Below are 15,944 nucleotides of genomic sequence, written 5' to 3' on the forward strand. Positions count from 1 at the left end.
CAAGTATCTTTTCAAATAAGGACAACTTTTCCTTTGGGTAGACACCCAGTAATAAGATTGCTGGATCAAATGGTAGTTCTACTTTTAGTTCTTTAAGGAATCTTCACACTGTTTTCCACAGTGGTTGTACTAGTTTACATTCCCACCAGCAGTGTAGAAGTGTTCCCTGGTCACCATATCCACACCAGCATCTACTGTTTTTTTGTTTTTTCATTACGGCCATTCTTGCAGGAGTAAGGTGGTATCGCATTGTGGTTTCAATTTGCATTTCTTTGATCATTAGCAATGTTGAGCATTTTTTCATATGTTTCTTGGCCATTTGTATGTCTTCTTTTGAGAATTGTCTATTCACGTCCTTATCCCACTTTTTGATGGGATCATTTATTATTATTGTTTTTTACTGATTTGTTTGAGTTAATTGTAGATTCCGGATATTAGTCTTTTGTCAGATGTTTAGACTGTGAAGATTTACTCCCACTCTGTGAGTTGTCTGTTTACTCTGCTGACTGTTCTTTGTGCTGTGCAAAAGCCCTTTAGTTTAATTTGGTCCCAGCTATTTGTCTTCGTTTTTATTGCGTTTGCTTTTGGGTTCTTGGTCATGAAATCCTTGCCTAAGCCAATGTCTGGAAGTTTTTTTTCCAACGGCATCTTCTAGAGTTGTTACAGTTTCAGGTCTTAGGCTTAAGTCCTTAATCCATCTTGAGTTGATTTTTGTGTAAGGTGAGAGCTGAGGATCCAGTTTCATTCTCCTACCTGTGGCTAGCCAATGATCCCAGCACCATTCGTTGAAAAGGGTGTTCTTTCCCCACTTTATGTTTTTGTTTGCTTTGTTGAAGATCAGTTGACTGTAAGTATTTGGGCTTATTTCTGGGTTCTCTAGTCTTTTCCATTGGTCTATCTGCCTATTTTTATACCAGTACAATACTGTTTTGGTGTCTATGGCCTTAAAGTATGGTTTGAAATCAGGTAGTGTGATGCCTCCAAATTTGTTCTTTTTGCTTAGTCTTGCTTAGGCTATGCAGGCTCTTTTCAAGTTCCATATGAATTTTAGAACTGTTTTTTTCTAATTCTGTGAAGAATGATGGTAATACTTTGATGGGGATTGCATTAAATTTGTAGATTGCTTATGGCAGTATGGTCATTTTCACAATATTGATTCTACCCATTCATGAGCATGGGACGTGTTTCCATTTGTTTGTGTTGTCTATGATTTCTTTCCACAGCATTTTGTAGTTTTCCTTGTAGAGGTTTTTTGACTCCTTGGTTAGGTATATTCCTAAGTTTTTTTTTTAAACTATTGTAAAAGTGGCTGAGTTCTTGATTTGTTTCTCTGCTTGGTCACTGTTGGTGCATAGAAGAGCTACTGATTTGTATACCTTAATCTTGTATCTGGAAACTTTGCTGAATTCTTTTATTAGTCAGTTTTAGGAGCTTTCTGGAGGAGTCTTTAGGGTTTTAAGGTGAATGATCGTATTGTCAGCAAACAGTGATGGTTTGACTTCCTCTTTACTGATTTGGATGCCCTTTATTTCTTTACCTTGTCTGATTGCTCTGGCTAGGACTTCCAGTACTATGTTGAAAAGGAGCGGTGAGAGCGGGCATCCTTGTTTTGTTCCAGTTCTCAAAGAGAATGCTTTAAACTTTTCCCCATTCAGTATTATGTTGTCTGTGGGTTTGTCATAGATGGCTTTTATTACATTAAGTTATATCCCTTGTATGCCGATTTTGTTGAGAGTTTGCTGGATTTTGTCAAATGCTTTTTCTGCATCTATTGAGATGATTATGTGATTTTTGTTTTTAATTCTATTTATGTGGTGTATCACATTTATTGACTTGTGTATGTTAAACCATCCCTGTGTCCCTGGTATAAATCCCAGGTATCAAGTTCAAAATTGATGGCTAAAAGGTTCATTCAATGTGCAAGGTAAACAAATGGATTGTAAGGTAATAGAGTATAAAAAGTTCATTCACATAGTTTCAAATGGTATGTTTTGCAACTACCATTTAAGAAACTAGCATTTTTTTTTTTTTTTTTGAGACGGAGTTTCGCCCTTGTTACCCAGGCTGGAGTGCAATGGCGCGATCTCGGCTCACCGCAACCTCCGCCTCCTGGGTTCAGGCAATTCTCCTGCCTCAGCCTCCTGAGTAGCTGGGATTACACGCACGTGCCACCATGCCCAGCTAATTTTTTGTATTTTTAGTAGAGACGGGGTTTCACCATGTTGACCAGGATGGTCTCGATCTCTCGACCTCGTGATCCACCCGCCTCGGCCTCCCAAAGTGCTGGGATTACAAGCTTGAGCCACCGCGCCCGGCCCGTTAGTGAATTCTTAATGCCTTCTTCTGTGCCATAACTATACTGGGGTTTGGTCTTGTTTTTATTTATTTATTTATTTATTTATTTATTTTTATTTTTGAGACGGAGTTTTGCTCTTGTTAACCAGGCTGGAGTGCAATGGCGCGATCTCGGCTCACCACAACCTCCGCCTCCTGGGTTCAGGCAATTCTCCTGCCTCAGGCTCCTGAGTAGCTGGGATTACAGGCACGCGCCACCATGCCCAGCTAATTTTTTGTATTTTTTAGTAGAGACGGGGTTTCACCATGTTGACCAGGATGGTCTCGATCTCTTGACCTTGTGATCCACCCGCCTCGGCCTCCCAAAGTGCTGGGATTACAGGCTTGAGCCACCGCGCCCGGCAGAAACTAGCATTTTTCAAGTTGTAGTATCAAGGGAAAATATTCACAGTTGTCTGAAAAGGCTCCTGGGCTCAATTGATCTTCCTGCCACAGCCTCCCAAAGTGCTGGTGTTACAGACATAATCCACCACACCCAGCCTTATAGTTCTTTCTAAGTTGAAAATTAATTAAGGAAAGGAACTGTATCTTATTATCCTTTGTTTTGTCTTACATAGTATAATTGACTAAGAAATATTTGTTTAATAAATTGAATAAGTAAATGATGATTTTAAATCTTTTTAGATCATAAGCCTTAATTGAAAGCAATGGTTGTCATGTATTTCTTTGATTTTCCCAGAGCCTGAGAGGAGAGAAAGCTTTATTCATGCTTAAAATTGCTTAAAATGCTTAATTAGTACTTTGTTGTGTTGTACAGAGAGGTAGGATCCTCAGTTTGAATGTTATACCTCTACCTCTTACTATATAAACTTAAATAAGTTACTGATTCTCACAATACCTTAGTTTCTGTCTTAGAGAATTAGAAATAAAAATAATACCCTAGGTGAGGATAAATGAATCAATATATTATGATTTGGATTTGTGTTCCCACCCAAATCTCATGTAGAATTGTAATCCCCAGTGTTGGAGGAGGGACCTAGTGGGAGGTGATTGGATCATGAGGGTGGATTTCCCCCTTCTGTTCTTGTGGTCATGCATGAGTTATCAGGAGGTTTGGTTGTTTAAAAGTGTGTAGCACCTGCCCCTTTGCTCTCTCCTGTTCCCACCATCTAAGATGTGCTTCCCCTCTGCCCTTCCACCATGATTGTAAGTTTTCTGAGGCCTTCCCAGCCATGCTGTCTGTACACCCTGCAGAACCATGAGCCAATGAAACCTCTTTTCTTTATAAATTACCCAGTGTCAGGTAGTTTCTTTATAGCAAAGCAAGGATGGACTAATACACAATACATGTGAAACACTTTCAGTGTTAGTATCATCATCACAATCATCATCATCATACATTAAACAGCACAAGAAGGGATTTTGAAAATACCTGAATATTTTTCCACCCACAATTAAAGCCCTATTTTATTTCCTGCTATTGATTATATTCCCCTTCAAAAATTTGTGGTAAGCTTTGATATTTAATACAAGTAATTTAAATAGAAGATCATGTAATTTGGACAAGTTTCCACAATTCAGATAGTGAGCAATAACTTGGGAGTCTAGTGGGGAGATGCATGGTTCTGCTTTTGTTTTGTTTTGTTTTTGAGACGGAGTTTCTCTCTTGTTACCCAGGATGGAGTGCAATGGTTGCGGTCGGCTCATCGCAACCTCCGCCTCCTGGGTTAGGGCAATTCTCCTGCCTCAGCCTCCTGAGTAGCTGGGATTACAGGCATGCGTCACCATGCCCAGCTAATTTTTTGTATTTTTAGTAGAGACAGGGTTTCACCATGTTGACCAGGATGGTCTGGATCTCTTGACCTCGTGATTCACCAGCCTTGGCCTCCCAAAGTGCTGGGATTACAGGCTTGAGCCACCGTGCCCGGCTGGATGCTTTTCTTCTTATTGGCTTTGGTTTCTTTTTCTTATCTATTCCAATTAGAAGAGAGACACTTAAATTCACTTGAAGCATGGTGATTTGTGATAATATGTGTCCCAATTTCCAAAGGGCAAAAATAATTAAGAACAAAAGCTGAGTCTACCTTTTATGGCAGAGATCCCTAACCCCTGGGCTGTGGACCAGTACCAGTCTGTGGCCTGTTAGGAATCAGGCAGCACAATAGGAGGTGAGCAGGAGGGTGAGTGAGCATTACCACCTGAGCTCCACCTCCTGTCAGATAAACAGTGGCATTAGATTCTCATAGGAATGTGAACCCTACTGTGAGCTATGCATGTGAGGGATCTAGGTTGTTCTCTCTTTTTAAGAATCTAATGCCTGATGATCTAAGTTGGAACAGTTTCATCCCGAATCCATCCTTTTCCCAACACTGTCAATGGAAAAATTGTCTTTTCTGAAACCAGTCCCTGGTGTCCAAAAGATTGGGGACCACTGCTTTATAGTATTTTCATTTGGTGGGGTTGAGCCTGGCCTCTTTGGCTAAGTTTTTCAGTTCACAAATCACCATTACCATTTATCTCTGAATCAGTACGTGACCTTATTTGCTATTACCTCCATGTCTTTAGTTTAACAGTTAAATTCCTGAAAAGCTGGGTTGGAATCCATGCAATCTAGTTTGAGAGAGATGGAAATGGATCCTTTCAGCTGTGATCACAGGTTACTGCAAGATTCTCACCCATTCTGCTTGAGAAGTCTGGCCCAGAGGTCAAATAATACTTTGTAATCTTGAACTAGACAGTGTGTATTATTTGATGCTTTTAAGTACCGTTTTATTTTTCTCTTGTAGATGCAAACCAACATTTCACTTTCTACCCTGAGTGCGATTCCAACTCCAAGAATTGTGGACCTTGCCCACCCAAGGATCAAGTTAGAGGGTCTGTGCTATGAAAGACAGAGAACTGAACTGCCCATCCGTCCTGTAAGCCATCACTACCTTGGCATCCTTCATCTCACTTTCTGGCTGCTCCTAGGATGCTATTTTGCCTCTGCAGGGCATAGCCCAAAGTCATTGGCAAAGAGAATCTGGGAAGAGTGTTCTGCGGCAGGAAGAGAGACCTAGCTATATGATAGTGAGAGAGGGAAAGGAGTGTCAAGAGCATGGGCTTTGGAGTTCAGTTTTAAAGCTGGGTTCAAATTGCAGCCTCATCTCTATAAGCTCGATGATGTTGGAACAACCTTCCTGAGCTTTATTCATTCAACAAATATTTGGATACCTACTGTGAGCCAGGCAGTGATCCCAGTGAACAACGTGGAGCTCTATGCTAATCAGGGGAGACAAACAATAAATTAGTCAATAGATAATGTCAGTTCATGATCAATGCTATGAAGAAAATAAAATAGAAAATGAATGACTATGGGTCGGGATGGTAAGCTACTTTGCCTGTGGTAGTCAGGGAAGGCCTCTCTAAGGAAGGAATATTTGATAAGAAGGAGTCAACCAAGTGAAGATCTAAAAGAATATTCCAGTAAAGGGAAGAGCATATGCCAAAGTACTAAAGTTGGGATGCACTTGAAGTTGGGTGGAGCAAGGTGAGCTAGGGAATTGGGAGAAAGCAGTCCTCACTGAGAGATCTGCTGTGTTCAGCAGTAATAGGTAAGTCATGGCACTCAGTACAGAGCCTGGAACCTTCAATGGCTTCCCTCCCTCTTCCTCCTTGACATTCCCCACCATCAATTTCAGTGCCAACTAGGTGTCATATTCCAGTTAGGTTTTCAAAAACTAAGTAATGATCATATTGCCAAAGGAGGCAGGACCAGTTTCACCCAGTTTCAAGAAACCTGGGGATTTAATATGGAATTCTGTTAGGAAAGAAAACCATTCTGGGAATCAGACACCCTTGGGAGAGTATCTTAAGTTTACCAAAGTGACTTGTGACTGTCAGGCAAATGACTTTATTCTCAGTTTTTTGGTATGTAAAAATGGAAGTAATACAGATCTTTCCTTAATTGCTAGGATTGTTTGGGTTTAATTTTTAAGGTCTTTAGAAAAGAGTGATACCACTGCAGAAAATCATACTCAGAATCTGAAACAAATCTGCACCAGTGCAATGCAGAATACTTTTGAGACTACTGAGAATGTTGTTAGCCACCTTAATTCTTTTGTTTGTTTGTTTGTTTGTTTGTTTGTTTTTAGACAGTGTCTTGCTCTGTTGGCCAGGCTGGAGTGCAGTGGCACAATCATGGCTCACTGCAGCCTCAACCTGCTGGGCTTAAGTGATCCTCCCACCTCAGCCACCAGAGCAGCTGGGACTACAGGCATTTGCCACCATACCCAAGTTTTAAAAACATTTTTTGTAGAGGCAGGGTCTCACTATGTTGCCCAGGCTGGTCTTGAACCCCTGAGCTCAACTGATCATTATGCCTCGACCTTCCAAAGTGCTAAAATTATAGGTGTGGGCCATCATGCCTAGCCCCACCCTAATTCTTTTGAGTGAGCATTTAAAAGAGAATATTAGATGCCTTCCTAGATATTTTACCAATAAAACAACATAACAGAAAGACAAATCTGGTAGATGTGGTTTTCAAAGTAAGACCAAAAGGAGTCAGTCGATATATGTTTATTCTGTACCAACTATGTGCTAGACCTAATTTTAGCTTTTAGCAAACAGGTAATTCCCTTTGAGGAGCTTATATCCTAAGGGGGAGAAATATGATAAACAAAGTGATAAATGGGTTGATGTGGGTGTTGACATGTGCTGTGAAGAAGATTAAGTACTGCAGAAGAGGGTAATTAGGCTGATCTGTCTTGGCTAGTCAGGGAAGACCTTGAGAATGTGATGTTTGAGTCTAGAAACTTGAGTGAGGGAGAGGCAGCCAAGCCAAGGCTGAGGGAAGTGTTTTTTTCAAGAACTAGCAATTGCAAGGGTCCCAAGAGGGAAGGAGCTAGTCCAGGGAGCCTGTGTGGCTGGAATCATAGGGATCAAGGGGAGGAGAAGAGGAAGATGAGTTCAGAGGGGTGAGGCAGCAAGCAGATCATGTAGGGCCTTGTAGGCCACCGAAGGAACCTAAGTGATATGATTTGGCTCTGTATCCCCACCCAAATCTCACCTTCAATTGTAATAATCCCCACATGTCAAGGGAAGGACCAGGTGGAGATAAGTGAATCATGGGGGTGGTTTCCCCCATGCTGTTCTCATGATAGTGAGTGAGTTCTCATGAGATCTGATGGTTTTATAATGGGCTTTCCCCTTCGCTGGGCTCTCATGCTCTTTCTTGCCTGCTGCCATGTAAGACATGCCTTTGTTCCTCCTTTGCCTTCTGCCATGATGGTGAGGCCTCCACAGCCTTATGGAACTGTGAACCCATTAAACCTATTTTTCTTTATAAAATACCCAGCCTCATGTATTTCTTCATAGCAGTATGAAAATGACTAATACATTTAGTATATGTATTTTTTTTGAGACAGAATCTCACTCTGTCACCCAGGCTGGAGAGCAGTGGTGCTGTCATGGCTTACTGTAGCCTCAACCTCCCTGGGCTCAAGTGATCCTCCCACCTCAGCCTCCTGAGTAGCTGTGACCATAGACATGCACTACTATCCCCAGTTAATTTTTTTTTTTTTTTGCTCAAAATTATTTTTTATTATTTAAAAAACATTTTTTTATTTTAAGTTCTGGGATACATGTGCAGAATGTGCTGATTTGTTATATAGGTATACATGTGCCATGGTGATTTGCTGCACCTTTCAACTTGTCACCTAGGTTTTAAGCCCCACATGCATTAGCTATTTGTCCTAATACTCTCCCTCCCCTCACACATGCCCCGCCCCTTACAGGCCCTGGTGTGTGTTGTTCCCCTTCCTGTGCCCATGTGTTCTCATTGTTCACTTCCCACTTATGAGTGAGAACATGTGGTGTTTGGTTTTCTATCCCTGTGTTAGTTTGCTGAGGATGATGGCTTCCAGCTCCATCCATATCCTTGCAAAGGACATGATCTCATTCCTTTTTATGGCTGCGTATATTCCATGGTATGTATTTACCACATTTTCTTTATCCAGTCTACTATTGATGAGCATTTGGGTTGGTTCCATGTCTTTGCTATTGTGAATAGAGCTGCAGACACTTTTCTAAAGAAGACATACATGTGGCCAACAAATATATGAAAAAAACCTCAACATCACTGAGCATTAAAGAAATGCAAATTAAAACCACAATGAGATACCGTCTCATGCCAGTCAGAATAGCAATTATTAAAAAGTCAAGAAATAACAGATGTCGGTGAGGCTGTGGAGAAATAGGAATGCTTAAAACACCAAAAGCATTGGCAACAAAAGCCAAAATAGACAAATGGGAGCTAATTAAATTCCAGAGCTTCTGTACAGCAAAAAAAACAATCATTAGAGTGAACCAGAAACTAACAGAATGGGAAAAAATTTTTGCAATGTACCCATCTGACGAAGGGCTAATATCCAGAATCTACAAAGAACTAAAGTAGATTTACAAGAAAAAAACAAATCTATTCAAAAGTGGGCGAAGAATATGAACAGACGCTTTTCAAAAGAAGAGATATATGAGGCCAACAAACATATGAAAAAATGCTCATCATCACTGGTCATTAGAGAAATGCAAATCAAAACCACATTGACATACCATCTCATGCCAGTTTGAATGGTGATCATTAAAAAATTTGGAGACAACAGATGCTGGAGAGGATGTGGAGAAATAGAAACACTTTTACACCGTTGGTGGGAGTGTAAATTAGTTCAACCATTGTGGAAGACAGTGTGGCAATTCAAAGATCTAGAAATAGAAATTCCATTTGATCCAGCAATCCCATTACTGGGTATATATCCAAAGGATTATAAATTGTTCCATTATAAAGACATATGCACATGTATGTTCACTGTGGCACTTTTTATAATAGCAAAGACCTGGAACCAACCCAAATGCCCATTGATGATAGACTGGACAAGGAAAATGTGGCACATATATATCACAGAATACTACGCAGCCATAAAAAATGATGAGTTTGTGTCCTTTGTAGGGACATGGATGAATCTGGAAACCATCATTCTCAGCAAACTGACACAAGAACAGAAAATCAAACACCGCATGTTCTCACTCATAGGCAGGTGTTAAACAATGAGAACACATGGACACAGGGAGGGGAGCATCACACACTGGGGTCTGTTGGGGGGTGCTGGGGGAGGGACAGCAGGGGGTGGGGAGATTGAGGAGGGATAACATGGGGAGAAATGCCAGATATAGGTGACAGGGGGATGGAGGCAGCAAACCACATTGTCATGTGTGTACCTATGCAACAATCCTGCATGATCTGCACATGTACCCCAGAACTTAAAGTACAATCTAAAAAAATCTATATCTATATCTATATCTATATCTATATCTATATATCTCTCTCTATATATAAAAAAGAAAAAAAAAGAAATAGGAATGTTTTTACACTGTTGGTGAGAAAGTAAACCAGTTAATTTTTGTGGTGTTTTGTTTTGTTTTGTTTTGTAGAGATGGGGTTTTGCCATTTTGCCCAGCTTAGTCTTGAACTCCTGGGCTCAAGTGATCTGCCCACCTCAGCCTCCCAAAGTGATAGGATTACAGGCACAAGCCATTGTGCTCGGCTGGGCCTAAGTATTAGTTTTAGCAAGATGGGAAGCAACAGGATAGGTTTAAAGCCTGGTAATGACTTGATCTGATTTGGCTTCCAGCTCCATCTATATCTGGTAGTGCAATACTGGTAGTGACTTGATCTGATTTAGGCTTTAGAAAGTACTTAGCCCATAAAGTTGTTATGACGACTAAGTGGGAATGATTTAGGTAAAGCACTTAGAACACTGTCTGGCTCCTAGAACACACTCATTACATGTTCATTCTCTCCCTCAGTAAGTGTCATGGCAGGCCGCAGAGGACAGGAGCAAGGATGGGAGCAGGCAGACCAGTTGCAGTAATCCAGAAGAGAAATGATTGTGACTCAAGTAGGGATACAGCTGTAGACATAGAAAAATGTAAAATTTGGGATATATTTTTGTGTCTCTTTGTTTCCACTATAGGTAACCACTGCTGCCATGCTAGCTAAACCTAGCCCCCGAACAATAGCTCTAGCTAAGTCCAAGTCTGTTCATCAAGATTATCTACCTGATCGCAATGCCCACTGGCCAGTATCTTATGCTGCTACTCATTCCAAAGCATCGCCCAGGATTCAGGAACTAGCTAATCCAAATAAGAGGTATGTCAATTTCAGGCTAAAGTGGGACAGGAAAGGCTGGGGTTCTGGGGAGAGGAAGAAAGCTGATCTTGTAAGACAAATGAAAAGAGTTGTAGAAATACAAAAAAAAAATTCAAAAACATCTTACTTAATGCATTACATTTATTATGACACATGTGTAGTATTCTTACCCTAACTATAAGGCTGCGGTTTAAAGGTTAGTGAAAACTTTTATAGTTAAAAGTTAGGTATTGCAACTTAGATCTAGGATGGGGCAGATGGATCTCATTTGTAATCCCAGTGCTTTGGGAGGCCAAGGCAGGAGGACAGCTTTGGGCTAGGAGTTAGAGACCATCCTGGGCAACATAGTGAGACCCCTGTCTCTACAAAAAATTCTAAAAAAAAAAAAAAAAAAAAAAAAAATGGTCAGGCATAGTGGCTCATACCTGTAATCCAAACACTTTGGGAGGCAGAGGTGGGCAGATCACTTGAGCCCAGGAGTTCAAGACTAGCCTGGACAAAACCGCAAAACCTCATCTCTACAAAACAAAACAAAACACCACAAAAATTAGCTTGAGCCCAGGAGTTTTACAACAGCTTGGACAACAAAGTGAGACCCTATCTATTCAAAAAAAATTAAAAAAAATTATCCGGGTGTGGGCATGTGCCTGTAGTCCTAGCAACTTGGGAGGCTGAGGCAGGAAGTCACTGAGTCCAGGAGTTTGAAGTTACAGTGAGCTATGATATATACCAATACACTCCAGCCCAGGCAATAGAGTGAGACGACCCTGGCTCTAAGAAAAAGAAAGGAAAAAAGAAAAAGAAACTTAAGATCTAAAAGACAGCCCTATAAATATGTGTATGGAATTACTTACCTAACATACATTATTAAGTGAAACAAGTTCTAAGCACAGCAGGTAATATGTTGCGATGTGTGTAAGAAAAAAAGACATATATGCCATGTATTTGTTTGCATATGCCTATAGTACCTCAGAAGGGTATACAAGAAGCTTGTAACAATGGTTGCCTTTGGGGGTCTAGGGAACTGGGATAGGAAGAAGACTTATTTTTCAGTAAATAGGTTTTTGTGTTTTTCCAATGCTTTGCAGCATGTACATGTATGGCCTAATGAAAATAGATAAGAATATATAGTTAACAAAGAAAAACATTGCCTCTCATTTCTATATATTTTTTGGAGGACCTCTTAACTTGCCCTAACCTCAATTAATTTTGTTGCCTTGAAGGATAACATCTGATGCCTCTTTTTTTTTTTTTTTTTTTTTTTTTTTTGAGACGGAGTTTCGCTCTTGTTACCCAGGCTGGAGTGCAATGGCGCGATCTCGGCTCACCGCAACCTCCGCCTCCTGGGTTCAGGCAATTCTCCTGCCTCAGCCTCCCGAGTAGCTGGGATTACAGGCATGTGCCACCATGCCCAGCTAATTTTTTGTATTTTTAGTAGAGACGGGGTTTCACCATGTTGACCAGGATGGTCTCGATCTCTCGACCTCGTGATCCACCCGTCTCGGCCTCCCAAAGTGCTGGGATTATAGGCGTGAGCCACCGCGCCCGGCCCCTGATGCCTCTTTTTAAGCATGATTAGCAAAACCTAGAAGAGGCAGAAAAAGCTGTGGAAGTCTTGAGCTCAGGGAAAGGGAAATATGTTAGTCTTATATAGTGATATTTTAAAAACACTACAATGCGTTTATCCTTTAAAAAAATGAATTTGCAGGCTGGGCGCGGTGGCTCAAGCCTAAATCCCAGCACTTTGGGAGGCCGAGGCGGGTGGTCAAGAGATTGAGACCATCCTGGTCAACATGGTGAAACCCCATCTCTACTAAAAATACAAAAAATTAGCTGCACATGGTGGCACGTGCCTGTAATCCCAGCTACTCAGGAGGCTGAGGCAGGAGAATTGCCTGAACCCAGGAGGCGGAGGTTGCGGTGAGCCAAGATCGTGCCATTGCACTCCAGCCTGGGTAACAAGAGCGAAACTCCGTCTCAAAAAAAAAAAAAAAAAAAAAAAAAAGAATTTGCCATCAGATGAAATTAAGTTAATTCACTGTTCATTAAGGAGAAGAGGCTGGGCATGTTGGCTCACAACTATAAACCCAGCTCCCACTTTGGGAGGCCAAAGCAAGCAGATCACTTGAGCCCAGGAGTTTGAGACCAGCCTGGGCAACATAATGAAACCCTGTCTCTACTAAAAACACACAAAAAAAAAAAAAAAAATTATCTGGGTGTGGTGGCACAGTTCTGTAGTCCCAGCTACTCTGGAGGCTGGGGTAGGAGGCTCACTTGAGCCTGGGAGGAGGAGGTTGCAGTGAGCAGAGATGGCACCACTGCACTCCAGACTGAGTGACAGAGTGAGACCTTGTCTCAAAAAAATAATAAAATTTTAAAAAAGCAAAGAGAAGAATATGATCAAGTGCGTTATCAAGGTTTTATCCTGGTGACAAGATTATTTGGTGGTAAGGTGCTGAGAGTGGCCAACTTCAAAAATTTTATTTTTTTAAGTCTACCAGAGAACGCTCTGGCTTGTTTTAACATTGCCAAATTATGTTATGGTAAATGATACAAACCCAGGTCTGCCTGATTCCAAAACTCAAGTTCAAGACTGAGCAACTTCCTGAATTTACCTTCTGGGGAAGGAGAAAAGGTTTTGGAATCTGACAGACATGCAAATCTGTATTTGTTGATAGATCACTCATTCAACTTCTCTGAGCCTTGATTTCCTTATCCGTACAGTGGAGGTCATGAAAATAAAATGCAGTAATATCACAGTACCTAACATAGAGTGGATACTTGAGAAACATTAGTTACCTTCTCTTTTCATTTCATTTCAGGTTAATTTCTTTTTCCTTATTTCAGGGCTCCTGTGCATATTGTATATTATGATCCAGATGTCTTTAAAGTTAAGCCAGCTGCTTTGAAAGCCCGTTGTCCTCAAAGGATCCGGGAGTTGGCACAACCTCTCTCACGTTAAATACAGAAAGCTACGTCAGACCTTGGTTATGTATCTAGAACATGTATTAGATGACTTAGTTTCCTGCTGTGGTACTGTCAGTTTACATTCACCCCTTGCTTCTTCTCCCACAAAATTAGACCTTTAAGGAAAACCACTATGATCATCAAATAGCAATTGTTGCTGTTACCTGTCATTGAATCTTTAGCAGGCTTGAGGACTCTAGCATGCAATAAATGAGAAAACGAGAGACTGCCTTATTATCCTTACTGTCTCCTCACAAGCATCTTGGCTGCCCCATTGCTGTGGCTGACCTGAAGAGATACTGTCCCTTATATTTGTGGGTTTTGCTTTTCCTTTCCTAGTGAGTTCCACGTTCCCCAGTAGCTGATCCTGCCTCAGTCCCTTCTCCAGTTAGTCCTGGGAAACGAAATCATTCTTTGTGTTGCTTCAGCATCCCCTTATTACTTAGAAAAAAAGCACTGAAAAAGTGAAGCTCTTTTGGAAAAATTAAAATATATCTTATAATCTATAAATATGATTTACAACTGAAATTTAGGGAACAGCTTACCTTAAATGATGACATCACCAATCTCTGTTCCTTTGCTCATGCTCAGGGTCACTTACCATGAATGACAGAACAAGATGTTTGGTAAGCATTAAAATTCTCTGTAAAATTGGATCTGCCCAGAGTTGTATTCTCTCCATAGATCAGTGTTTTACAAATTAAACTAACTTTTATGGGGCGTATCTAGATTTGCATGACAATGAACCAACTTGAAAGCCAGTTTTACAGATGAATGAGTTCTATCTTTAAGGTCTTTGTGTTCTAGAGAGGTAATACCACATAGTAATTTTGAACTTGAGTTTTGGAATCAGGCAGGCCTGAGTTTGTCTCTGTCATGGATTATTTATCAGGTACGTGATCTTAAACAAACTTCCTAAGTCCCTGTACTGCAGTTTATTTATGTATAAAATGGGTTTCTGCAGCATTTTTGTAAAGATTAGTTGATAAAATGTATATAATAAAGTATAAATTTGAAATCAATTTTTGTTTAGAAATTTAGCTGTGTTTCACGTTTAAAGCAGTATAATTCACAATTGCAAAAACATGGAACCAACCTAAATGCCTACCAACCAACAAGTGGATAAAGATAATGTGGTATATATACACCCTGGAATACCACTCAGCTGTAAAATGAAACAAAATAATGGCGTTTGCAGCAACTTGGATGGAACTGGAGAGACCATTATTCTAAGTGAAGTAACTCAGGAATGGAAAAACCAAAGATCGTATGTTCACGCTTACAAGTGAGCTAAGCTATGAGGTTACAAGGGCGTCAGAATGATAATAATGGACTTTGAGGACTCAGAGGGATGGCTGGTAGGGGAGCAAGGAATTAAAGACTACATATTCGGTACAGTGTACACTGCTCAGGTGATAAATGCACCAAAATCTCAGAAATCACCACTAAAGAACTTATCTGTGTAACCAAAAACTACCTCTACCCCCAAAACTATTGAAATTAAAAATAAGAAATTTACCTGTGTTAGCCTTCTAAGGGTTCAATGGCATAATTCATATCAGTGGGGAAAGCATGCTTTGAGTCTTACATTCAATGAATGTCTGTTGAGTGTCTTTGCTTTGCCAGGCCCTGTGCTAGGCACTGTAGATAACATACTGAACCAAGCAGATATGGGTTCTGCTCTCACAAACTCTTTAGCTTATTGGGAGAGATGATTTCATTTGAACATTCACCAATAAATGTAAAACGACAGCACTAGCAAGTGCTATGAAATAGTGTGATGAAATAACAGAATAGAGTACCTTGATCCCATGGGAAGGTGAGTGAAGGCTACTGTAATGAAGGAACAATTGGGTGGGATTCTGAAAACTGAGTAGAATTAACTAACCAAAGAGGATACAGGAAGACATGCCAGGTAGTGGGAACACGTGTTAAGTGGACATTTGTTGATTTGGGGGTCACCCTGCATTCATTCTTCCTCATTCTAGTAAGAACTGCCCATTTTCTCTTGGATAATTACTTTCTCTTATTGTTTAAAGCTTTATGGGCATTTTTATTCAAGGTTTCCTAGCCGAGGTGTGGACATGTGACCCAAGCCAGCCACACCCATTGAACTGTCCTCTGGGACTGTGGATCTTAAGCATAGTGAAGCAAGGGTGATGGGGTGGGGTGGTAGTTGGAGCTGATATTTCCTATTTTAGGTGCCCTGACAAGACTTTATTTTTTTTGTCTCCTATACTTCATATGAATGAGAGAGGAGCAGGCCAAGAAAGTGCTTGATATTTGCTGATACTGAGGAATTGCTATTAGTTATATTCAGGAGTGGTACTAATATGGTGGTTATATTTTTACAGTTCTTTTAGGGTTGCACACTGAAACATTTATGGATGAAATGATACCTGAGGTTTGCTTTACAATAATCCCATGCATGAAGGTATGGATGAAACACTCGTGAGCTGGTGATTGTTGAAACCAAGTAATGGGAACATAAGAGTTCTTT

General features: G+C 40.6%; 1 protein-coding gene across 2 annotated transcripts in view; it reads left to right on the plus strand.

Moving 5' to 3' along the window:
• The window catches only part of SPMAP2L (sperm microtubule associated protein 2 like), a 67,068-nt gene extending 51,361 nt beyond the window's left edge, over window positions 1-15,707 (plus strand). For both annotated transcript variants that reach the window (XM_039468341.2, XM_039468342.2), the window contains 3 exons: window positions 5,082-5,213; window positions 10,302-10,477; window positions 13,325-15,707. In XM_039468341.2, coding sequence (XP_039324275.2) covers window positions 5,082-5,213; window positions 10,302-10,477; window positions 13,325-13,439 — 423 coding nt within the window. In that variant the 3' untranslated portion in view covers window positions 13,440-15,707. The remainder of the gene's footprint in view (window positions 1-5,081; window positions 5,214-10,301; window positions 10,478-13,324) is intronic.
• The last annotated feature ends 237 nt before the right edge of the window (window positions 15,708-15,944 follow it).

Source organism: Saimiri boliviensis, chromosome 3 (genome assembly GCF_048565385.1).
Source record: "Saimiri boliviensis isolate mSaiBol1 chromosome 3, mSaiBol1.pri, whole genome shotgun sequence".
NCBI lineage: Eukaryota > Metazoa > Chordata > Mammalia > Primates > Cebidae > Saimiri > Saimiri boliviensis.